This window comes from Sturnus vulgaris, chromosome 19 (genome assembly GCF_052056855.1).
Source record: "Sturnus vulgaris isolate bStuVul1 chromosome 19, bStuVul1.hap1, whole genome shotgun sequence".
NCBI classification, from domain to species: Eukaryota; Metazoa; Chordata; class Aves; order Passeriformes; family Sturnidae; genus Sturnus; species Sturnus vulgaris.
The window spans coordinates 3,707,111-3,733,148 of NC_142261.1; the positions used below are offsets into that span (position 1 = coordinate 3,707,111).

The window sequence follows — 26,038 nt, forward strand, 5'->3', positions numbered from 1 at the left end:
TTTGTAACGAAACTGACTTTTATATAAATTATAAACCCATCCAGTTTAAAGCAGTTCAGTTGCAGCTGTGTCACTTAAGTCCGTAGAAGGCTGAGGCGTACATATCTCCTACAGTCATAAATTAACAATAATCAAGGAAGAGAAAGTTCAGATAAGGCTGCAAATACAACAAAAAAAAAATCCCTAATTTACTAGCCGTTAAAATAAAGTCATGATTATCAAGGATTGCAAAATATAAATGCAATTTTTGAACAGTTAAAAAGTACAAAAATGATGGACAACATAAACAAGCATTGTACAGTTTGTCCTGTGTGTAGACAAAGCAGGGTAGGAGATTTCCAACCTTTATCTACATCAGACACTGATTTTAAGCCGAGAGGAGTTGACGAAATCTGTAAAAGGATCGTGGCTCATGATCCCAGTAGTATAAAAGCAGTATTTTTTCAGTCTGTAAACAGTAGTCTTGGTAGTTTCTTCTAGGTATGTTTTTCAATTCATCACCCAAAGAAAATTCGAAACAAACAAAAATCCTAAGAGTGGAAAAAAGGGGAACAGCAGCAATGGGTTATAGCTTGAATTTCTTACCAGGTCCGTGTGGGACATATTCTGGAGGGGAAATGCTCTTTCGTAAGAAATATATAATATATTTAACTGTACACAATTTATAGGGGGAAATTCTCCCTCAACCAAGCCCCCAGTCAGTCAGTACAGAGTCATTTTTGTACACAGTTTCCTCCTAGAGAAACTACATCATGGGAAGAGAGGCCTCTGCTTTTAAAAACCACCGAGTAATCCAAAAGTTCTGTGTTTGCCAAGGTTGTCATTCCCAGTGTCTGGAAGTGGAAAGAGAACAGCAGCTGGCACTGAGAACAGTCAGTATTCCTGTGCTGGAAGTGAGTGAGCCATGGTTCCATCCTGCCCCAGCCCCTGCCCCTCCCACAGTTTCAGTTCTGCTTTCAAGGGATGCAGGAAAACTTTTTTAAACCCAACTTCTGCTTTCAGGCACACAGGAGGATTTTAAATACTCGGTTCTCTTTATCTTAAACCTCACTTACATTGTCACCACTGCTTACTGATACAACTGAGTTCAACCTGCTGTAGCAGCAGTGGAAGGAAACTCCAGCCTGGATCAGCCCTGGCACTGTCCCCTGTGTCACCTTTGCTGGTGTTTGTGCAAAGCCCTCTGGAATTAGAGGGAGGGGACAGGGACAACAGCAGTGCCACTGTGCCCCCTGACTAAGAAGGGCAGTGCCCATTTCTGGCTCAGGGCTGCTCTGAAATGCCCCACCTCAGCACTGGGGCTGTTTTCACTCACCCTACACACCTGACAACACCACCTTCAGTCACCAGCCTTGCTTTAATTTAAGGAGCACACTTTTCTTTCAAAAATTATATTTCTATACAACATGACAGTTCTTTTTTTTTTCTTTGCTTTTTTTTTTTTTTTTTTTTTTTTTCAGAAAAACTATTACTATAGAACAGACTTAACATATTTTGGTATTCCTCCAGCCCAGAGCACTTACCAGACAGTGTCATTCAACCATCAGGACGTCCTTTACAATTTGACAACCTGCAGACATTCTTCTTGTTTCCCTTTCAGGATGGGGCAAAGCCAAACTAAACCCAGCAAGAGCAGCTATGGGACTTTTTTTTTTTTTTTAACACAGGGGATTTATTAAAAAAATACTCTCATCAACAGTCTACCATTACTAACAAAACAAAGGAGATGACAAAGGCAGTCAAGCTCTCTTTAAATCTAGACTCAGATACTGCAGCTCTAAACCAGGAGATGAGGAATCTGTTGGGTCTGACCTGTCCCTTGTATTGCAGGTTCATGAACTTTTTTTTTTGCCAATCCATTTTAGGCTGCATTGCTCTTTGAACATGAAAAAAAACCCAGCAGAAATGCAGATTCTGTGGGAGCAGATGATATGGTCACGCTTTCTAACAGAAAGCTTCATGAGCCAGTGCTTGGATAATCAAAGTTCAACTGCAAAAAGCAAGCCCAGGTACAAAAAGGATCTCAGCCTCAGACCACAGCGGAAGCAAAAGTTACCTCTGTCAACTTAAAAACCAAAGCCAATAGGATTCCATTTCTAGTAAAATATTGAAGTCTTAAAGTTTCAGTAATCTAAATACACTTTTTTTTAAAGTCATGACATTGCTGTTTGACATTAAACTGACATGATACCAGTGCAGTGTCATACTTCACTGCAGCCATTATTTACAAGGTCTCTCGGGTTTTTTTCGGTTTTTTTTTTGTTTTTTTTTTTTTCTGAAACATCCATTCCCATCTCTCTCTCTCTGAAGTTTGCTCCTCATCACATTTGCAGTTTTCCCGAGTTGTGCACAGACACCTCCTCCCTCCTGCTCTCTCCTGGAGGATCCTGCCCCTGGATCAGCTCTGGATAATTCCCAGCCCACCACGGAGGCCTCACCTCTCCCTGATGGACCAACACAGGGAATTCTGTCAGCAGGGCCAGGTGGTTTGCAGACAAAACAGGCAGCTTCAAGCCAGGCTCAGTTCATCAGAGGTGGTGGACATCTACAATTCCTGCATTTCTAAGGCAAGGACCATACAAAAATTATGAACACTGTATGGTGATGAAAATATCCTTGGAGATAGATGCTTTACACTGGATTGCTATTGCTGCTTCTAAAGACCATCTCCAGTTGGTTCTAGAGATCAAAAGGGAAGAAAGTGAATTTTCTCCTGCTGCAATATGCTTATGAACATGTATAAAAAGTGGTCAAACCCCAGGAAGGGTCCCTGCTTCTTTTATGTACAATAATTTAAATCAGCTCAATACATCTGTAATACCTAAAAAAATTGTTTCATGATTTTAAGTCCTTCATGCATTATGAGGAAGTTCTGGATTAAAGTGATGGTAGAGTGGATGTTGCTTCTGTCTGGGACTCTGGTGTCACTCCCCTGTGGAGTCTGTCAGGGATGCATTGCTCAAATCTTTAGTTTTTTAATGGTATCAAGTCTCTTTTTCAGCAGCTCTCCAATTTCCTGAACTGAGTGGTGGTAACTGCTCTGGACCTTCCCTTGCACAGTCTTTGTAAACTTTTTTTCTTCCTGCAAAGTGCAAAAGAGAAATCACTCACTCCACAGCACCTCTTTAAATCCCCCTTTTAAACTTTCTCCAACATCTCAAACACCGAAAGGAAACTCCTGAGGACCACGGTGTTTGCACAGGGAATCTCTTACCTGTAAAAGCAGAGTGTCCTTGAGGGACAGCTCTTCAAGTTTTAGTGCAGTCAGAATGATTTCAAGCCCTTTGATATGATCTATTACATTGGAAGTTAATGTCTGGAGTTCAGTTACATAATCCAGGAAATGGGTAAATACAGGTGGCTACAAAAACAAACACAGGTCTTGAATTTATAAACACGTATTAATGTCCATTTTATATAACTGACTTTGTAATATATAATTCTCTTCTTCCCACCAGTGCTAAGCTATAATTTACCTACCCAGATAAACACTCCCAGCTGACAATTTACTGTGGTGCATTCCAGGCAGGAAGGTCAATGACACTCTAAACCATATTTTTCATTAAAAAACTGTCACACAATGTCACAGATAGGACACATCACTTATTTTAAACAGCAAAAATTAGCCCGAAGTAATCATTACCCACATCAACCTCCACAAGTTTATAAAAACCAGCCCATGTTCATGTTATCTATTCTGATTTTTCTTTCAGTATAAATAAGCTGTGATTAGGGAAGAGAGAAAGAAATATTGTTCATACCATTGCTACACTGCTTTCTTTTTTTTTCTTCTTCTTTTTTTGCAGGTTGGATTTAAAAGGTCGGAGGACACTGTCACAGTAACTTGATACCCACAGGGCAATGGAGATCGTCTGCAAGAAAGGTAAAAATATATTTTAAGTTGCATTTACAGAAGGCTTCTCAACTCATTTTAGTGCTCCTGGTAAAACACAGCATGATTAAAATAAGCAACAAAATTCCCTCATGAGTTCTCATGAGTGACTGAGATCAAAATTTCCCAGTGTTTCAGTCCCAACGTTGTTACCCTCCAGTACTCCCAAATTTCTAGTTTCCAAAGGGAAAAAAAAAAATACCTCAACAAAGAAGACTAAGTTTTCTAACAGGTTTGGATGAGTTTTCAATGTGCCATCTCTGACTTCAATCAAATCACCTTTACATTTATTGAACAAGTCTGAAAAGAAAAAAGAAAAGCTTGAGGATGAAGTAGATCATCTTAAATGTGCATTTCTGTACACCAGGTATCTGAGTGCAGTGAGCAGAACTGTCAGGGCACTGACCACTGACATAATGAATCCTCTCCATCTCCTCTGAGCTCTGGCTCATGACAAACATTCCCACAGCCCTGATGAGCCCCCCTGACCCAAGCACCAGGAGAAGGAGCTGCCCAGGCTGGGAGATAAATGCACTGAAGGGCACAGCACGTTCTGAGCATGCAGCAGCTTCAGCACACAAGCCAAGGGCAATCCCAGCCTTGTTCTCAAGCTTTCACAGGGTCTGCAGATGCATCACCACAGCCCATCCCTGCAGACACTCCAGAGCCATCCTCAGACAGCCAGGAAGCTCTGCCTTAGTGGCTGTTCTTGAGGTACCATTACCTGTCAGTCGTTCTACTAAAGACTTGAAACTATTCCCTATTCTTTCCTGGATTTCTGCTGAATCTTCTGGAAAAAAAAAAAATAAAAAAAAAGGATAAGCTACAAACTTCTGGTATTTTCTGCTTCCAGAAACTCAAGAGGCATTTAAATGCAATTTAGTGTCAGTAGTCAAAAGTAAATGCAACTGCTTTCAAAGAGGAGCCAGTATTACAGCACCATATACTGCAGAAAAAATGAAGGCTTATATAAAACACTAAATGAAGGCACTGGCTCTCAGATAATTTAGTGTCAGACAGAAAATTAACACACAAGTAACAGTTTTGAGTCCACATCCTCCAACGCCCATCAGTTTTCAGCCTAAACAGAGACATGTGGCTCCCTCCCACCACACACCATGGCAATGTGGTCAAACCCCTGCCCCAAACACTTACCTAAGCCATTGGTATCTAGTTCATAAATATCACTAACAAGATAAAACAAGCTAGTCTGGCACTGACAGCTGCCATTGCTGAAGAAGCCAGCCATTCGGGTAGGAGGAGGGCCAAGGACAGGATACTAGGCGAGAAGCAAAGAAAAAGATAAAAGGTGTTGCAGCTTTTCCTCATCCCACCCAGTGCCTGGCACATCTCCCAGTCAGTCACACACCACAAACCCAGGGGCAGTTAAGTGCACTCTGCAGCCTGCACGATGCATTCACAGTGAACATTTGGGGAGAGCTTTTGCCTTACTGGTACCTGGATTTTTTGTTCTAGAAACTTCTTCCCTGAATCCACCGCCACTTCCAGCTGCTGCAGCAGGGCTCGGATGGTGTCAATCTTGGATGAGACACCGTTCTCTGCAGTCTTTTCAGAGTTCTTTGGTTGGATGGTGTGAGCAAGAGTTGGCAGTCCACTAATCAACCTCAACGTTAAAGACCGGATTCGCAACCACAGCGTCTCCTCCTCCAGGGACAGCTTCCGATGTTCCTCAGAAATGTCCCTAGAGAAAGGCACCTTCAGGCAAATGCTCCAGGCACAAAAGCCTACCCAAAGCTCCCCAATTCTGTATGACGAGGAAGTAGTGGTCAGAAATTCAGAAAACTTAATATCTAAAAGGGCAGCACTGACAAACATGGTGGATGGTGCTTAAGTCAGCCAGCCCAAGGAACACTGGAAGATGAGAACTGCCCTGGAAGGAATTTCTTTGCTATGTGTAAGTTGAGGATATTTCTACTCACCTGTCTTTTGGATCCCAGCTAAACAAGACTGTCAGGTCTCTGTTGTCACGCAGATCTTTCCATGGAATGTCATCCTCCTCTGGGCTCAGACTCATGGACTTTATACTTTCTTCTAAACTGGTTGATCTGTAGGTAAGAACAAGCAGCACTAAATCAAACATCTGATCACTACAAAGGGAAAACAGCCCATGTTCTGTGCACCGCTCAGCTCTCCCCTCTGTCAGGAGTGTGACACACACAGCACTGACAAGGATGTGAAGGGACAGCAAATCAGAATCACAGAATCCCGGATCCCCAAAGTTGGAAAAGTCCTTTAAGATCACAAAGTCCAACCACCAACGCAGCACCACCGCTAAACCATGGCCTCAGTGCCCTCCCACGTTTTCTGAATGGTCACTCCACTGCTTCCCTGGGCAGCTCATTCTAATACCTGACAACCTTTCCCACGAAAAAAATTTTTTAAACCTCCTCGGTGCAACCCGAGACCATTAAAAACAAAATTCAACTTTAGTGGCAGAGCTGCAGCTCTGAGATTTCTGCAGGTACAACTTCCCAAGGCTCCTCTTGGCCCACTCCCACTTCTGCCATGCCAGGAGCTGTACTCACATATTTGCTTCAAGTAAGAGGTCCAAGAGCATCCTCTCGGTGCGAACCTGCGCGAAGTGGAGGGAAGAGTTCAGCCTGTTCCTGAAGGCGATGAACTCTGGGATCTTCTCAAACGCCCCGTACTTGTAGGCTTGGATGATGTACTCTGAGGTCTGCAACACAACACACACCAGCTCTCCTGAGTGACTCCCCAAATTAGGAACAACCAACAGGGTCACTGCTGAGGAACTGCATTTCTGTGGTTTTTATCAGAGGTGCATGACCTGGCAGATCCTCAGTTCCCAGGAGGAGTTTGTGCTTCTGCTTCTCCAAGTCACCCAAGCAGTTCTGCTGCTTTAAATTGGGAATGCCCAGATGCTCCATTGGTTTAACAACCAAACCAACACTAAACATCCTGTTGTTGTCACAATGAAAAATACTTCACGGGGAAGAGGTGCTTTTGGAAGGCTTTTTGTCCTTCCTTTTCCTTTCAGATGCGTGATTCAAATCATTAAATCATCATTTCATTGTGAGAAATAATTCCAGACAAAAGAAATATAACACAGATTTTCTGGAACTGACTTGGACACATCTCAACACAACACAGATTAAAAATAAAAATTACTCACACATTTTTTGTTTCTCTTTTTTATTAGAGTTTTGAATACAGTATTACACAGTGTGTACATGGCACAACACAAACACCAAAGGAAGCTCTCCGGGTCCATGGGATATTTTGCTTTCCCTCTGATGAAATGCAGCAAGGCAGGCAGCCAGTATTTCACTTCAGTCCAAGCAATCTCCAAAAAAAGAGATTTTTACAATGAAGGAGCCCCAGACAAGCAGTGCTTTAATGAAAATATCTAACTGTAGACACAGAGTGAACTATTTCTGCTCCCAGCCACGACTGATAGCTGAGTTTTTACATCAGAATTACTCCACAACTGAGAAATTCTGGCAAATCAACTATTTTCTTCTGAACAAGGTTAGGAACTGCACTGAAGATGAGAGGCATCAAAAAAGCTTCTGTTTAACTGAATTCTGTATGGTCCTAACAGACTCAACCTGTCTGGAAGGCTCTGACAGATTACAGTTGCCTGTGAGTAGGCAACACTCACAGATCCAAAACACCTTTTCTTCCCCTCCAAAACAAGAAATGTCCTCTAGGGAGTTGTCTTTATTTTTTTTCCCCTAAGTGATTTGGTTATTTGCACCAAATGAGAAAAATATGCCAAACATTTAACAACATACCCTCTGATCAACAGCCTTGCAGAGGTGACTGTCAGGGACTGGGCTATGGGCTCTAATTCAACTGCATGCACGTGGTTTTTAAATCCCCCCAGGACACGTTGGAGTGGTTTGCCTGCAGTATCTGGAGAGATTAAAGATGGATGGACACAAGAAAATTAGAGAGATTACTGGTGATTCTGCATAGCTGAAGGAGGACTATCTTGAGAAGGATAAAGTTGCCTTTTTAGTTTTGGCCAAATATAGCAATGCTGCTTTCTCTCTCTCCTCCCTGGCCTTGGCATCCTCTCCTAGAGCAGGAATAGTGGCAGGAGTGCACAGCATCCTACATGGCTGTTACTCATGGGATCACTCTGACACAGGATTCACGTCAGGCTGGGAAGTTCAGCAAGTCAAGAGAATGGATTTATCCAAAGCAAGAAGTCTGATTCAGGAGCTCTATTTTTATGCCAGACTTCATTTACATCCCACACTTCCTGCTCCAGGCAGAGTCCCACACACAGCTCTGTGCTGTGACATTCCAACTACCTCAGCATCGACTTATGGGGGAGCAGGCAGCACCAGAAATCTGTAAAAATGGAACTTTTAAAGGATAGTCCCCTTTGAACACTGCAGATGTGGCTGTGGGGCTTGAGTGGCAGCCCCAGCAGAACCACAGCAGCACAGAAACTGGGAGCAGATCCTGACCTTGTGACATGTTTTATGGCAAGGAATCCTTCTTCATCCCCACTCTTGTCACACCACAATCCTCAAGGAACAGCAGCCTGAACTGAGCTTTCACCTCCTGTTTGCCAGAACAGCTTTTGAGGCATTTCCCATCAAAAGGATCTTAAGGAGACAACCACTGGAGTGTCCAGAGCACAGGAGAGAGTGGAGACCTGAGAGAGCATCAGCTCATGGTCCTTTGGCTGCAACACCATTTCCAAGATAAGATGTAAGTGGTTCCAGTGTCCTATCCTCATCTTGTCACATGAGGAATTCTGTCCTCCTGCTGCACCACTTCTGGCCTCTTCAAATCCCAGCATTTTAAGGTGTAGCAGCAAGGCAACACCTTTTTGGGATTTCTGGAACACAAGTTGTATTTTCCTGCCAACAGCACCTGGAATGCAGCCATCACCATCCGTGTACAGATGCTGAGCCACTGGAGACATCCAACTCTTCTCTGCCACAAGCAGCTCCATCATTCATGCCAGAGAACAACCTGCTCCCAAGGGAACCACACCTCAATTACTTCAGATTGTTTTCCATGGAAAGATGATTTCTTGATACTTTACAACACAGTGTTCCCAAGCAGATGAATCACATCCAGAAGTTTTTCCAGTTCAGTTTTCTACCTGGTGCCCAGCAGTCGTGGGTTTCATTCAGACAGTTGGGTCCAGGGATGTTTTTTGTTAACATCTACCAAATAACTTTCAAACAAGACTTTAACACCTCAGTGAAAAAAAAAAATAAGGCGTCTGGATCTAGGGCTTCACTTTCAGGAATCCAAAGCAGTAGCAAGTAGGAAAAAAATGAGCAACTGAGGGATGCAGAGCAGAGTGAGCTCCCACCTCATTGAACATTCCATGTGCATCCCTTAGGAAAACCTCTGTGTCAGACACAGCTCACAGGAACTCAGCACCTGCACTCCAGGCACAGGGAAATGGCAATGGGGATCAGGAACCACCTGGGCTGCCAGCAGAGCAAGCTGCTGCTTCTGAGTGATTTCTGTGTGAGACTCTACTGCTCAGTACAGACAATTCCCGTGTTTTTCCTCTGTTGCTGGGATAGTGGGAAAGCAAATTGTGTGACTGCAGAGCCTCTGGAGCCAACTTAGCCAGTGGCTGATGGGTAGATTTACAATTCGATTGCACCTTTGTATTTTAGGAAGTAAAAATAATCTTCTTCACTTACCTTTCAACAGTGCCCAGGGTGTAAAATACAAATACACAGGATATATCCCACTTCTCAGAATGGGATGGTCCCTTTAAAGTGAAGTGCATCCCCCACCATCCAATGAAAACACAAAGCTCCAGTGATTTTAACATAAAGGATTCATCATGTGCCATCCCCATCCTGACCCATCATCCCTGGCTGCTGTGTAACCTTCCAAAATACCAAATTTATGACACCAGCACTTATTTCCACATGACATTCCACTCCAATCATTGCATAAAATCACAGGCATTAATTCAAAAGCAATCATACCTGTTTTATGAGGAGCATTAAAACTGGCTTCAACAGAAAAGAAGCTGAAGCAAAACCTCAAGTAACAGTAACTCACAAATCCTTGTAGTAAAAAATGCAGGTTGAGACAACTTTTACTACAAAGCTGCACCTACTACTGCTCTTTGTTATGTTTTAAACCACTACATTTGCACAAGCCTTGCACAGGGCTTCCCCAAGACACTTTGCTGTGTTACAAGATCATGGGAGGGGGCTCTTTCAACTTACATCTTTCTGGTTGGAGTGGAAAAACCTGAGTGCAAAGTTGCAGGATTGGGAAGCAGCAGCGTAGTGGCCCAGGGAGCCGGCGTAGCGTGTCAGGAGATAACTGCAACAAACAGCACGAGGCAAACGTCAGCCACTGCCCTGGGAAGCAGCTGCACAGGAGACATCTGGACATTCAACAGCATTAACAGCATTCATGGGTAAGTTCAGGCTTTTAAGGGAATGAATTCTCCATTTTTTAAAAGCGTTATGTGAGGGCTTGGAGTTCTTTCTTCACCTTAAGGGTGTAAGAGCTGCTCAGGGAGAGACCCCCAAACATACCAGCCAAGGGTTTTGGGTGTGTTGGCTTTCACTGGTGCTCCCAAGCTGACTGGCAGCCAGCCAGCCATTCCACCAATTACCTCCAGGTTAATTAATACTCTAAAAAACCCAACACAGATCAAAATCACATAGGGAAGATACCCTACAGAAATGCAGTGCATGTGCCTCCCCAAAATCCCAGAACACTTTTACACAAGAGCACACGAAAATGTGACAATCTGCTGAATTCTGGGGGGCAGAGGATGCTGCAGCTGTGGGGATTGGGGTCAGCAGGGCTGATTATTCTCAGTATGTACCACCCACCCGATGGTGTCGTGCTGGATGTGCTTGGCATCGAGGCTGGAGTAGAGCTCCGACACTGGCTCGAAGGCGCCGAGCCGGCAGTAGATCCGGATGAGCAGCAGCTTAAACTGAGCATTGGAGGGACTGTGAGACAGCCCCTCCTCCAGGAGAGTCAGGCACTGCCACACAGCTGCCTCTTCACCTGGTGACAGACACAGCACGGGCAGGTGTGAGCAGGGACAGGCACAGCTCCCTCTCGCCACGTTACACAACGCTCAGAGCGTTGCCAGGGATTGCAATGTGCAGTTGGCCACATGTAACACCTGCTCCACAGCTCCAGCTGCTCCCTGAGGGAATGCTGGGGGAATAATCCCTCCCAGGGAATATCTAGCTCACATCTGCACAGAGCACACTGCAGGCAAAGTGACCTTCCCTGAATCCTGAGCTGATTGGGAATTCCAGCTTGCACACTGCAAAAGAGCCAAGAATTCAAGAGCCCACATCCACCTTCCTGCCAGAAACCTGACCATGGATTTAGTTAGGTTAAAGACTAAATCTTCCTTGGGAAAGAGATAACTACATGGAAGGGCAAGAACATACACATGGACACCCAGAACTGGACACTGTGGGATTAAGAGACTAACACAAAGAGCAGGGGTGGAGTACAGGCAAATTTAATTCAGGGAACAGGTCCCAGCAAGTCCAGAGACAAGGGATCCAAAAGGAAAGTACGTCAGGAAGAGGAAGAAATGTTCTCAAAACACTTCTGGTATCAGAAAGGAGTTGTCAGCTGAACTCGTGCAAAGGGAGAGAAAAAAGGAATTAAGCACAAAAATTAAATCTGTTTAGAGGTCAGTGAGATTCAGGGCAAACACCAGCTGATCAGAGGGACTCCTGAAATGCTTCATATTGCAAAACAAAAAAAAACAAAAAAAAAACCACCAAAAAAACCCAAAACCAAACAAACAACCCAGAAAGCTCCAGGCCTAACAAGCCAAGCCAGGCACTCACTGGCCACAGTCTCTCTTTCCCAACCTCCCACAGAGATATTAGAGCAAGGCACAATTTTGGGAACATACCTTCCAGCCACAGATCAAGCAGCAGGTGAACAGCAAGCAGGCAGTAATAATCTGAAAACTGCAATTCAGTTTTCAAACAAGATTTCCCTAAAAAGAAAAACAAAACCCTGTTACCCTTCAATGACTAACAGAGAGCCAGCTGATCTCACAGCCAGGGTTTTTGAGTGGCACCACGATCAGAGAGCTGAGAATTTAATTTATAAAATCAGAATTGTCTTAAAATCCAAACAGCTTTACACATCACTGAGTGGCCTTTGGGGCACTTCAAACATTGACATCTGCTGGAAGAAGAACTGATTCCCACAACAACAAGATTTACAAATTAATAACTCCTGATCACAAACGTGTCCTGTGCACTTCAATGAGAAAACCTGGCTTTGCTTAAAAGCACAAGCAATCCTGCAAAGTACAAACAGACCATCTGAATCACCCAGGAAAACCTCATTTATCTTCAAGATACACAGCTGAAAAGGAAAAAAAAAAAAAATAAAAGGAATCGCAATTCAGGGAAGGTGAAGGGTAGAATCAGAAAGGAGAAAGCCAAGTTTTATGAGCGTTACAGATTTTCCTCACCAAACTCCAGCCCGTGGCGATATCTCAGCATCAGCTCCCGCACCACTGCCAGCTTCTGCTTCTTCTCCATGGCGTGGTAGATGCCCAGCAGCCTGGAGAGCTGCACCACGCACAGGTGCTGCTGCAGGGCCTTGATGTCACCTGGCAGAGCCACCTCGTTCTCGGCCGCTGCCACCAGCGGGATCACGTCCAGCAGCTGCCGGATGAACTGCAAGAAAAACCTCGGTGGCAAAGGATGCAGGGCTGCACTAAATAGTGAGGAAGCAGCATTTCCTCCCTCCAATCAAACATAAAAATAGCAAGGTGGAAATATGGGAATATCCATGTTGATGTCATTGAATCTGTGGTTCAAGAGCAGCTTTCGAGATTTTTATCCGAGTTGCTCAATTATTTTCTGAGGTTTTATTAAGTTTCATCAAAGAGATGGAGGGAAGAAAAATCACAGGTAGGTTTCCAATTCATTGATACACCAGGGAGTTCAAGCACCTGCTAATACTTATGGTAATAAGAGATGCAATGAAAAAAATTAGTTACTGACAGGCTTCTCAGCACACTGTTACACACTGTTACATTCTCCCTCAGCCCTGAAGTAATGTGCAGTACTCAGTGAGGTCATCAACTCTGATTAATTGCTTCTTTTTTGGAATTAAGCTGTAAGAAAAGCAGCTTCTCATTGTTTTGTTTTAATGGGAGACAAAAGACTCCTCACAACACACAGGGGTGGGCAACAGTTTCTTGCTCTAAAACCCAACATTGTCTGCAAATTTAAATCTGAGTTAAAGCCAATGAATTCAGTTTTACTATACTTGGTATTGACACAGAAGAACTGCATCAAATGCAAACCTGAGGCAAAAAGCTCAGGAGCAGCACCAAGCACAACACACACAATTCCAGTTTTCCCAAAGAATCTGATGAATGCTGTGTTGACAGATCTTTTCAATTTGAAACTCTGCCAAGCTGAGCAAGGTCAACCACATCATTGGCTCTACTCTCCAATTTACACCTCTAGGAAGTCAAGGTTGCTGTAATGACCATTATTTCTGCACTTTCTCACATGTCAGTGGCCCAGCGAGATCACAGTCTCAGCTACTGAAGTGGAACTCTCCTGTCAAAACTCATCAGCACTTCAGCACCACAAAACCTCCTCAGCTCCTCGTGTCCTTGACCAAGTTAAACTGCTGCAGATGCTGCTTCAGGGACAGCCAGAAAATCACCCACTACATCAGTTTGATACAATATATATTCCAGAATATACTCACTAAATCAGCAGCAGTTTTAATGCTAGACAGAAAATTTTAAAGTCAGAGTCATGGTTTTACAAGCACTGTGACAAACTGGAGCCTGAACTATTCTTAAATATCATTTTTCCACTCCTGGTTTTGGGATGAAACCTGTTCAGTACTTCAGGGTTCCCTTATAATGGAATCACCATTTCCAGGACTAGGAGTTCGATATCCTGCTGGCCACATCTCTTGCCAGTGGGCTACAAACACACCTTTAAACATGAAACATCAGCAACAGCCATCCCTGCCACAGCCACTGCTCCCATCAGCAGGAATAACCTGCACTAGGAGTCAAAAAATACTTTTAATAAACAAAGAGAACCTCACTACCTACACTTTGTTTACCAACATTTTATCCCCAGGCTCTGGCTGATCCCAGATTCTCTGCCCTCCCAGCACTGATCCCTGGACACAATGGCTCAGACAAACACTGGGGTGAGTGACAGAATTCCCAGCTGCTGAAGTCACTCCAGGCTGCTCATGACTCTGCACAAATGGGCTTTTCAGAGAAATTCTTTTCCTAAGAGTTGTTTCAGGAAGAGATTCTGGAAAAAACTGCCGTAGGCACCTCCATGACCCCTGGATTGGGGTCAGTGTGTCCCTTCTTGGGCACTGCCAGAGCCAAGCAAAGCCATCTGTGACATCCCTGCATGGGATGAGGAGGCAGCTTCTTCCCATTAAACAGAAACTCTGAGCTCAAAGCAACCTGATACCTTGAAAAACGGGAATAAAAATGCCAAACGAATACCAGATCTGAGACTCTGCAGGATCAAACTTAGCTTTAAACCTTCAGTAAAAATCCTCTGAATGAAACTTCTCAAATGTTCAGATGTTCATGATATTTTCTACAGCACAAAGAGCTCTCTGAATTTCAAGCAGAAAGTAAAAATTCACTGTTTCCAGTCTTTTAATACTATCTACAGGTATTTTAAGATAAAGGGACCAGACTGCAAACAATCACTGCAGTTCCTGCCAACACTTCTTGGTATTTCCTTACCTTTGTGTACTGGCTGGGTGGGAGGAGATCCACAAACACTTTGAGATCAGTAAAACAGCAGGGCTTGTCTCCAAATTTTTTGAAGTACTGGAACATGAGCTCTTCTGGATCACCTAGGAAAAAAGGCCAGGTCACCTTTTTAACACCATCCAATAGAATTGAAATCTGTAAAATCACTATGAGAGATCTTTGTTCATGCTTTTTTTTCTCCTCTTCAAGATTACAGAGCGATTGAGAAAACAGAGAGCTGCACTACTGCAGATTTGAACAGAGGCTCAATGTCTTTGGTAACCAAGGACACATTAAAAAAAGCCCAAGAGCTTCATTCAAGCTCCTTCAGCAGATAAGAGCTCAGCAATCCAGGCAGGCACACGCAGCCTCTGCTTATCTCACCAGGCTTCATTTGGGATGGAAAAACAAAAGGAATTAGGAGATAGCACAGATGTTGTTCTAATCACATTCCCTTTCACTGATTCCCTAAATGCTGTTTTGTGATGCAGGTTTTTAAAAAGCAAAACCTGGCCTTGCTGCCATAAAAAAACCAAAACTCACTCAAAGATTCCAGTGTTAACAGCAAGACTTTCCACCAGGAATACAGTGTCAGTGATTGCATGCTCCTAAACCCCTGAAGTCCTTTTGGAAACCTCCCTGCTGGCTTTTCCAAACCCTGAAGTAGCCTGGAAATATCTGCCTTTCTTCAAAGTTCATCTTCCAACGCTTTTAAAATTCTTTACATGCACAACAACAAGTACCCTCTCCTAATGAAAAACTGTATTTATCTCAGTGTTTTAGCAGAAGGTTTGTGCTCTGCCTGTATCTCCAGAGATGAACTCCTCAGCAGGAGGGGCTCTTACCCAGTTTGTACTCATCATTGCAGCCCCTGTGTCGCAGGCGCCGGATCAGCTCCAGTTTGGCCAAGTAGGGTCCCCGGAGCGGCCGCGAGCTCTTGGACTCCTCTGTTATCCTCTCCTCGATGAAGTTCACAGCCTGCTCGATGGAGCAGTGCACCTCCCCTTCCAGAGAGCTGCAAGCACACAGACAAAAGGTTCTTGGCGAGTTCTCACTGATAACAGACACTCAGCACGCTCCCAGACAGAGAAATGATGATTCTCCAACTCAGTCATCACAGAAAACATGAGCTGGAAGAGTTTTGTAATGTACAAACTATTTCCATCAACTATTCCCAGCCTCCAGATAAAAGCAGGGGAAACACACAATACAAAGCAGGGAAAACACATCATTTGGGCTCTGACATCAAGAAGTCACTGCAATATTGAATATATCAACCCAAACAATTTGCTATAGCACAAAGAGAAAACAAATCCACAGCAAAATTCTCAACTTACTGCTCTTCCTCTGCTGGAGGCATCCAGGATTCATCAATGAGTTGAAACACTGAATCAAAGTAAGTTATATAAAACTGCCAATCATCTGAGCTGAAACAAAAATCAGGCATAGGACAAAATTTAGGGAATTGCCAAAATTATTAACAGCTAAAACTACATTTCTTGCCAAAGCTGAATTAAGGAATAACACATAATCCTATTACAGAAAAAACACAATTGTAATCATAAAATTGTTTCCCCTTGAAAAGGTGTCAAATCTTAGGAACACCATCATCCTGAATTTCTGGAAACTTATCAGCAAAACCACTTCAATTCAAAACTGAGGCAAGCTATGAACTCTCCTCCTAAAATTCACATTCCAGTCAGAGCTCAGCAACATCCCCACAAAACGTGAAGGCAGAAGTTTCTCTTTTGCATTTAACTTCTAAGATGAGAGCACAGCTAAATTCAAATGCAAACATCTCTCCTGACAGCTCTGAGACAGATTTGATCACACTAGAATGTTCTGTCTCCTGATGCATCTGTTCCAAGCTTTACATGCATTTCCCACAATGAAGTCTGGCAAAATGGGAGAAATTTAGATGTAGAAAATTTAATGTAAATCATGGACAGGATGAGATCTGCAAAGTCAGAGCTAGACAATCAGCACAGGATTTAGAAGTAAGGAGGCAAACAACCTTTTATTGCATTAATGTGTTGCTAAATTCTGCCTGGAAAAAGCAGCAACTCCAGCCTTGACCCTCATGACCCATGACTCCCTCATGCCTGGCTTTGAAGTGCAATCTTTGGAAAAACTTCCCGATATTCTCCTATTTTAACCACAAAGACCATTCCCAAACAAGTGGGGATTTTTGTTCCATCTTTTCCTGCAGGACTGCAGGAATCCTCTCTCACTTTTTGAGCAGCAGTCTCCTGGCCAGGGCGTTGCACTCGGGCCACCTGTGCAGCTTCTTGTACATGGCCATGCATTTGTTCTCCCGGCTCTGCAGCTCACTCGTCAGCTTCTCTGCACCAAAAAAACATGGAAAGCTCAGCTCATCCCTGCATTTCTTCCCTATTCCCTGCACAAACCTTCTTATTCCAGCCCAGCCCCAAACCAACCCAGCAGCAGCCCTCAGAAAGATTCCCCATGGAAACCTTCACATCCCAATTCCGAGTGCATTTTAACCTTCAGTTCAATTCCTCTAAAATGCAGATATTGAACATTTTTCAGTTTTGAAGATGGCAGCTACAACCAAGAACACGATCCAAATTTACCACTGCAAAGTTCAGCCCTGAATAGTGTTTAAATGCCATAAACAAAGGAGGTAAAAACAGGTTGCACAAACCTCCAGAGTTTACACTGAAGTTAAAATTGGTGCCAAGTTAGGCTTCCTAAATTTTTTTTTTTTTGAAGCAGTGGACAAATCTGAAACAAAGGGGGATTGCTGTATTCTCCACACAACTCTGATTTATTAAAGAATAAATTACCTCCGAGTTTTCCCCTCACAACATCTAAAGCTTCCTTGTACTTCTCCAAACGTTCCAGGATCATGTAGTACAGTTCCACCTTAAAACAAAGGTCACACTGCAATGAAATTTGCCAGGAAGATCATACCCAGGAGTGCCAAAAGAGAAAATAGGGGATACCAGGCCTGCAAAGCTATCTTTAGTATCCCAAAGGGTGTAATACTCAAATTTAGGTCTTTTTTTCCATTCTTATCCCTCAGGTTTTTCTTGGGGCCTCCCAGAGACCAAAGCATTTCATCAGTCAAATCAAACACCAAAAATTGCCTCAGATTCTGAGGCTCTCCTAACCCCCTGCTTTTGGTTTTCCTTCTGTCCCCTACACCCACATTTAATTCCAAAACATTATTTTAAGTTCCCTTAGTGCATTCCTTATCTCAACAAATTTCAAACCAAGCCTTACTTCAGCCTCAGCTTCAATCTTGTCCTCTTTCACCATTTTTTCCACCATTCTCTCAGCAAGTGGCAAAAACATCGTCTTGGAGAGGTTTTCATCCTGTGCTGAGATGGACTGAGGAAGAGAGGGATTATTGTAACAGCTCAGCAATTTTCTGTGATGTCCCACCCACTGCTCTTTTCACTTTGGAAGAGGAAAAAAAAAAAAAAAAAATCAACCCAAGGTGCTCCAATTCCCCCCAACCACCTGTTTGGAGCTGCCATCTGTGACTTGAGAAAAGGCAGCAATAAAATTGGTGCTACACAGAAAAGCTCATTTTTGATCAAATCAAGCAGAGCCCTGCATGTCTGAGCACAAAAACCTCGTTGTAAAAACATGGAGCCAGAACATTTTTGTGTTTTAAACGGCACAAGATTTTAGAGAATGTGATCAAAACTCTCCAAGCTTATTTTTGTTTGATTTTTTTTGTCTGATTCGTGCCCAAATGTGCTGCCTCAAGCAGCAGCAGCACAGCTGATTTGTGCCTATTCCTGCAGACCTGCTGCTAATTCCAGAGCTCTCATTTATTCCCTCCAAGAGCTTTTATAACCTCGTTAGAGAGGAACAATTCTGACTGAGAAACTGCAGATAGTTGAGGATTTATTCATAATCTCTCTGCCAAAACAACAGGTGGATATTGCTGCAGATGAGAGAAAAATTGAAGTAGAAAGGTGGTAAGGCAACAGTTAAATTGGATTATAAACACACCTCAGCATTTATTTTGGACCACAACAATAATGGAAGGCTCAGTCCTTCTCCCAGCATCACACAGAAACAGCTCAAACACACATTTTACCCCAAATCATCATGTTTTCCCTCAGAACATTTCTGCATCAGCACTGCAGCAAGTCAAACCCAACACTGCACACACCTGCATGATCAGGCTCATCACGGACCAAAAATAATATGGATTTTTGGGAACAATCTTATAAAGTGCCATTCCAGCCTGAAAAACAGAAGACACAAATTTCATCATTCTTGAAATAGATTTATATCTAACATCTCATGGTGGGCAAGCAACGATGGGGGCAGACAACACAAGATTTGCACATGGGAGGGCTTTTCCCCACTTGTGAGCTCTTCCCTCCTAACACACATCCCTGAGGAAAACAGAGGGTGGAAATGTTCCCAAGGATTTTGTGTAGGTCTGACAATTAACAGCACTGAGCACTGATTGCCTACACAGATGACAGCTTTAACTGGAAGTGATAACTCCAGCAGGAAACAGATTTTTCCTTTGGGAATGAGGGGTTGTCTCCAGTGCTGAAGGACACAGCAAACCCACACCTGCCTGGAGGAGCCAGCTGCCCTTCAACACTCACTTCACACCCCAAATTTGGGGTCACCTCCGTGTGCAAAGCAGGGGGAGCAAAGGTTGAGCAGAGAACTCGGTTGAATCAAAGCAGAGCCAAAGAATTCACAATTTTCCCTAACACATTAACAGCTATTCCCACATTTCCCTCACACTGCCTGTATGTAACAAAAGACAAGACTTTCACCCATAGAAAATCTGTAATTAATTTCAAGAAACTACACATAATAGTCTACCACTACAGCTGGGCTTTTGTGTCAATGCCCTGACTTCAGCTGGCATTTTCCAGGATTTTCAGCTGGAATACCCCAGAGCACAGGACACTGGGGTTTATTTTCATTCCCTAATCAATCACCATCCACACACTTTTTGCATCCCTAAATCCAAAAGCACAGGCCAAGATCCCAGTCTGACAATGTGATACTGATCATGATGATTTGATTCAACTGATATTGAAAATGATAATTTAATGAGAACCACATTTTTATGTCAGACATAGAGACATACTTCAGACATACAAAAGGTCACCTAAATGTTAATTATTGTTATCTGTGGCATTTTCTCCACTCATGATTGTGATCTATCAAATCTAAAGTTTGGGTCGTGTCATGAGGTTTCTCATTTCAGGTACACCAATAACTCCTTTTAGTTATTTAAGCCAAACCTGTGCTAAAACTCAAGTCACAGGAGGAGTAAGAGGGAGTTTAGCACTTATTTCTTGGCTCTCTCTGCTTTTTTACAGAGAAGAGTGAGCATGCAGGCCTTGAAAATCATTTCCCATTTACAGGCATTCTCCAGGCACCTCATCTGGAAGGGATGAAAACAAAACCAAGCAGTGGGACACTGTGCTGCCAGCTGAGAGGGAATATTTCCAGCGCTTTTAAGTTTTTCTTCATGAATGACAGCAATACAAATTGTACTCATAACACATAAATGAGAGTAAAAGATATAGAAAAACACACTTTAAACCAGCCAGAACACAAATTGTTGGTCATACCTGTTGCATCTTCTTGTATTCTCCAACCCTGGCATAGGCCATGAAGAGGTGGGAGTGATACTCTTCACTGTTGGGGACCTTCTTCACAGCTGCCTCATAAAGTTTAGTCACCAGCTCGGCTAAACCAAAACCAGATGCTAGAGTTAAGACCAACTTGGGAATATTTTAAAGCACAGCTCCCTAAAGAGCACCAGAGATGCTCTGAACAGCACCTAATTGCATTCATCAGCCCCAGAAATGTTGCTCTGTCCCCCAGGCACTGCAAACATCAGGCAAAGGAAGAAAGTGCTTAAAAAACTCTAAAACAAATCTCAAAATAGACTCAAAAGAAAATAGAGCTCAACAGCAGCAACCGAAGTGTTCAGGGGAATTTTAGGTCTATTTTTAAAGGAAGTTTGTCTATTTTTGAGCATTAAACTGAATGAAGGTCTCTCCTACTGGCAGAATGACTGCTCCATGTGAATCATGCACCAAAACAAACACTTTCAGAGCCTAATAGCAAATTAATTATTCTTATCACAGGTTCACTCATATTAATCATATCCTGCTATTTCCCAGTTGGCTGTATCAGTACTCTAAACAATTATTTCACACTATACCTTTTAATAACAGGTCTATCATGACAAAAAAACTTCTGATAGTACAATATGCAAAACTTTCTTATGTTTTCATCCTTCCATATTCTTTTTTCTTACACAAACAATTGTACCTCGGAGTAGAAATAGAAAAGCAAATGTAATTTGTCTTTCACACAATTTATCCATCCCTGACACAGATGTAGAAAACATCTGATTACAATTTTCTTGCAGGACCAAAAGTGGAAGTGCCTCACACCCACCAGTTCCTGAGTTACAAACCTAAAAGTTACAAAGCTCAGCTTAATGGAAAAAAGTTACAAAGATAGCTTAATGGAAGAGAGGCTCTTGTCATTCACAGGGGTTTATGTCGAAGTCAAAAGTACACAAAAAATGTTGGTATTACTCAACAGATGATTCTTTAACTCCACAAAAAAATCACAGTCCACACAAAGAAATCAACTGAGAGAACATAAGCAATTGCTCTTTTGCAGACTGATTCAAACACCCTTTTCTGAAGCTGTTTCACCCCTTGATCCTTTCTTCAGCAGTTCAACAATAAATTTTGGTGGTACCACCCACCAAACTCCACAATAAACATTGGTACCACCACACCACACTCCCCAAGAAGCTGCCAGAAACAACAACTGTTCAATTTGTTGAACACCTCCATCACTCCAACGCTGATGATTCAGAATCTTGAAAATACAAATCACTACAAAGAACCTGACAAAGCTGATGTGACCAAACTGGGAGGTCAGGATTTCCCTCCTGTTTTTCACCAGTTCCCCGAGGGCTGAACCCCTCGACACACCCTGGGGGATTTGTCATCTCTGTCACTCTACTGACAATAAATTCCAGTAGTTTCATGAGTAAAAGTGAACTCCCAGGCTGCAGGATCATTATCAACATGATTCGTTTAGGACCTGCTACACAATCGTGTTCATAAGAAGCCTGAATGAAGATTTTTTTGCTTTATGAAGATCACTACAGGCATTACAAGCATCACTTCAATTCTGAGTCTCTTAACAGTCTCTCACATAAACAAATCCTGGATTTTACACTTTTTCCACCAAACTGTGGGGCACAACCTTTCTGGAAGAACACAAGTAAGATTTCTGAGAGAGGAGCAAACTCACGTCTGTGCATTTCCCGGTAGAGAATGGTCAGTGCTTGCAAGGAATTATCATCTGTGGGTTCAAGTGCTGCTACTTCTTGTGCCAGGGCATAGGCTTCATCCTGCTTGCCAGTCCTCTGCAAGCCAATGGCCTTCAGCACCTGTGGACACAACACAAGCAGCTCTCAGAGACACAGCTTGCATTTGGAAACCCTCTCGCTCCTGCTGGGACCAGCCCAACCACCTCATTCCCTCTGCACAACTCCAGGTTTTACTAAGCTTTTTATCCACGTGGCTGGAGAGAAAAACTCCTAAATGCAACAGCATCAAAGAGGGGACTTGACTTCCTAATAAACGTTGAGGTTGCTCCGAGGCATCAGCACATGGTTTTCTCTACCTGGAGGTTGCAAACTGACCTGCCCTGCCAATTTCCTTAGTTTTCTTTCACTAACTGGCCACAGAAAAGTGACATAAACATGATTCAAGTCAATGGCACTCACTGCAGCTTGATAAGCTTTCAAAATGTAGAAGTGGAGTGAACTGCAGAGGGAAACCCCCAGGGAAATAAGAAAAGCAGAAAGAGAGTCACAGGTTCAGGAAAAAGAGGAACAGAACCCCTTTCCCTCAACAGGGGCACAGCAAGAAAAACAAGCAGAAAATCAAATGCCTCCAAAATCATGGAATCCTGGAATACATTGGATTGGAAGGGACCTTAAAATCATCCAGCTCCACACCCTGCCATGGGCAGGGACATCTTCCATGGACCAAGTTGCTCCAAGCTGGCCTTGAACAATTCCAGGGATGGGGCATCCACAGCTTCTCTGGGACACCAGTTCACCTTGTAATGTTTTCCTCAGACATTTCCTCTCAAGGAGATGTTCTGATCCAAACTCCTCCAGAGGGGTATCCCAACCCCAGGGCTCCAAGAGGCATTTTTAAAGCCCAGTCCATGTGCACACGTCTCCTGGAGCGGTGCTGACAATCAGCCCAGGTGGAACCAACACTCCAGCCCCTACCACGGTGTCTGTACAAGTTTTCAGGCAAATAAGATACAGGTGAGCTGGAACAGAGATATTCCAGAGAGCTCAGAAATCGCTGTGGAAGCTCCCAGAGAAAGGGACACTGGAACACCCTGAGACTCAGGCAGAATGAGCTCAGTGCTCCCAGTCCCACTCACCTTGGCACAGTGAAGGTCCTTGTGCTTTTTGAGCAGTTTATCTGCTTGCTGGATTGCCATTTTATTATTGCCATTATCGAGATAATCTGCAGAGGAAGAGCACACACAAAATCACACCAGAACACCAAGGCCATTCTGGAAAGCCACCTCCAATTTTACCATGGAGCACCTGCTGTCACACCAGCAGCACAAAACACATTTTCCCTGTGCAGCTCCTCCTAAGCCAAACATTCAGAAAACTGTCATTTCAGGGATGAAGGACTCATCTCGTTGTACTGGTTTTAGTCATTCAAACAAACAAGCTTTTGTAATTACTCCACACAGATCATTACAGCAACAAAAGAGACCCATAATAGAGAGGATTCTGCAGCAACAGCTCTTTGCTGGCAGTGCAGCTCCAGTGCTTTAGCAGGACAAGTAGAAACTAATTTCGTGTGTCTTTGGGAGGCTTTCAAAGACTTTTAACAGGCAGGAGGTTAGAACTCAAACACACACACTCCAGCAAAATGAGAAACACTTGTCCACAGCATCCATATCTCAGGCAGAGCAAACCTGTCCCCCTGGAGTACCACTACCCTTCCACCAGACTGGTTTTGAAGACACAGCTTTGAAGCATCAGTATTTCCTAGGGGGATATCCCACTATCCAGTGAAACTGCAGCTGCAGAAAACCCATCTCCAGATCATTTTTTCCTTTTTGAGCTCGGAACTACAATTTTCAGATTGATCTTCATGTAATTACACAATTGCAAACAAGCAGTTTTAGACCAGGACATGACCCCTATGTGCTCCCCTTCCCTCAAAAATTCCTCCTTCCTCACCAAACCCAGCTTTGCTGCCCCTCACGTGCCAAGGGGAGGAAGGGGCTGCTCACACTGCTCTGGCCTCTCTCCTGCCAGTTAACTGAAATTAAATCACACACCTTTTCCTCATCAAACCTGTCATTCCCATTATGAGCCAAAACTCTTTCTACTGAGAGGCGACCCTTGGAAATCCTCAGCACAAACTGTGCATCTATTCTGATTTACAAATTTATATTCAACAGCTTCCACATTTGCTCCCGTGGCCAGGTGGATGGTGAACATTTAAAAAAGAGTTAATTGGGCTCCTGAGCCCATCCACAGCAAACCTCTCATGAGGCAGCCTTTCCACACTCACCAAAATAAACGTTGTTGCATGAAATCCAGTTTGAAGCCACAAGACACTCTTCCTTCACTGGGTATTTCAACTTAAGAAAACCTCCGTGTCACCTTTAACATTAAAACTCTGGGGATTTCTCAGTGAGGAAGTTTCAAAGTGTGGAACAGCACATCAGAGGCTTCTTGGTTTAAGGCTCTGTCACTCAGTTTAGTGACACACAAATTATCCCCCACACTGAGCTGCCTGACTGGGATTAACAGCTGTGCCAAGAACATCACAGCTTTGGGTGTCCCGAAGTAAATCAAATACCCCTCAAACCTCCCTAAACCGCAGCAGAATGAAGAGATTGGATCTTCCTAACAAGTCAGGTTGTTGGAAGTCAAAGCAGCTTCCAAAGGAAATGAAAATAAAGGAAAATAAACTTCAGCCTATGCTAGTTTATAGGTGGGGAAGTTCAAAGGCTGGAAATGCAACACCTGAACCCTCAGGTGAAAGGAGAACAAGTCAAGATCAAAGATCACCAGAGCTGTCAAGGAATCCTGGGGAACCACGGCACAAACCCAGGCACACTTCGAAATCCAGAGGCAGACCTTAGACCTCACACTGCACCTCCCCAGCTGCTGCTGTGGGGAAGTTGTGTGTTTAACACACAGCTTTATTTCGGGTTCTGCAGCACCACAGCCTGAGACCAAACCTAGCACTGCAGAGAATCCTTTCCAGAACAAGCAGAAATGAATTCTGAAGCTCTCTCCAAAATGAACACGGCAAGATGCTCAACATCCTCTGCTTCAATATTAGCTGAATTTACCCAGATTTTTCTATTAAAAACATTTCTCACACAGGTTATGACAAAAATAACTGCACATCAATGAAACTGCCAATCACAGCACGGATGGAAAACTAAGGAAAAAAACCCTTAAAATCGTTACATAAAGACAAACTGCAACAAACTTGAACACTTCTATTAATCTAACTCCAACACTTCTGTTAATGGAACAAAACCATCTTCCTCCCTTTCCCTGGAACGCATCACGGACTCAGCCTGTACTGCACCATCCCTCTGCCCCAGCAAAGGGCATCCCAAAGCACGGCCAGCCCCAAACCAGGACAGCTCTCCGCGTCTCTAGGGACAGGTTTTTATCCCTGCTGAAAAAGTTAAGAACCTTTTTCTCAATATCAAGTCTTCGGTTTTAGGGACGAAACGATACCGTAGCCCGGGGAAGTGTTTTCCTTTTCTTTCTCCATATTTGCATAAAGCCAAGCTTTGCCTACAACCTCCGAAACAACCCCAACAGCACAGAACACCCTCGGAAATATCCGGGGACACAACAACACCGGACAATTCCTACCGACACCGTCCCCTTCTACTTCTCTCCTGCCTCCCAATTAATTCCCCCAACAGCGTCACCGCTCCGTGCCACAACATCCAACACAACTCCGGGGCATCCGCGGCTGCTCCTTCAGGGATGAATCCATTCCCGACTCCTCCGCAGCAGCAGCGCGAAAAGCTCCGGCCGGGGTTACCTTGGCCGCGGTCCCCCCTCAAGGCCGAGGGGGCACCCCCGGGGCACCGCGGGACCCCGGCCCGGCCGGGCGGGCGCCGCAGCCCCCGCAGCCCCCGCGGGGCCGGGAGGGCGGGAGGCTCGCAGGGGAGGGGGGTCTCGGCGGGGCCGCGGCGGCGGCGGGGCCGGGCCGGGGGCGCGGCGGGTCCGTACCGTAGATGGGCCGCAGGCGGCGGTCATTGGGGTCCTGCACATGGCCCCGCGCCGCCATGATGAGAGCGCAGAACGCAGCGCGCAGCCG

At 44.0% G+C, this 26,038-nt stretch overlaps 1 protein-coding gene across 1 annotated transcript; it reads right to left on the minus strand.

Annotated features, from left to right (window-relative positions):
• Positions 1-26,025, minus strand: NAA25 (N-alpha-acetyltransferase 25, NatB auxiliary subunit). The gene is made up of 24 exons (XM_014875062.2): positions 25,951-26,025; positions 23,097-23,182; positions 21,942-22,080; positions 20,228-20,346; positions 18,790-18,864; positions 17,886-17,993; positions 17,447-17,525; positions 16,871-16,982; positions 15,977-16,066; positions 15,485-15,654; positions 14,631-14,743; positions 12,351-12,558; positions 11,778-11,864; positions 10,720-10,900; positions 10,099-10,198; positions 6,439-6,590; positions 5,833-5,958; positions 5,351-5,594; positions 5,048-5,171; positions 4,617-4,682; positions 4,095-4,192; positions 3,762-3,872; positions 3,215-3,361; positions 1-3,082 (listed from the first exon to the last, which is right to left on the minus strand). Exons 1-24 carry the CDS (start codon positions 26,006-26,008, stop codon positions 2,960-2,962), a joined length of 2,916 nt encoding a protein of 971 aa, XP_014730548.2. The 5' UTR covers positions 26,009-26,025; the 3' UTR covers positions 1-2,959.
• Positions 26,026-26,038: the final 13 nt, after the last annotated feature.

Coding starts and splice junctions, on each gene's coding strand:
- NAA25 (XM_014875062.2), bottom strand. CDS start 26,008: ATGGCGGCGCGGGGCCATGTGCAGGACCCCAATGACCGCCGCCTGCGG. Junction 12,559..14,630: donor CACCCAGCCAGTACACAAAG/GTAAGGAAATAC, acceptor TTTTTCTTGCAG/TTCATCCGGCAGCTGCTGGA. Junction 4,683..5,047: donor ACTAGATACCAATGGCTTAG/GTAAGTGTTTGG, acceptor TTTTTTTTCCAG/AAGATTCAGCAGAAATCCAG.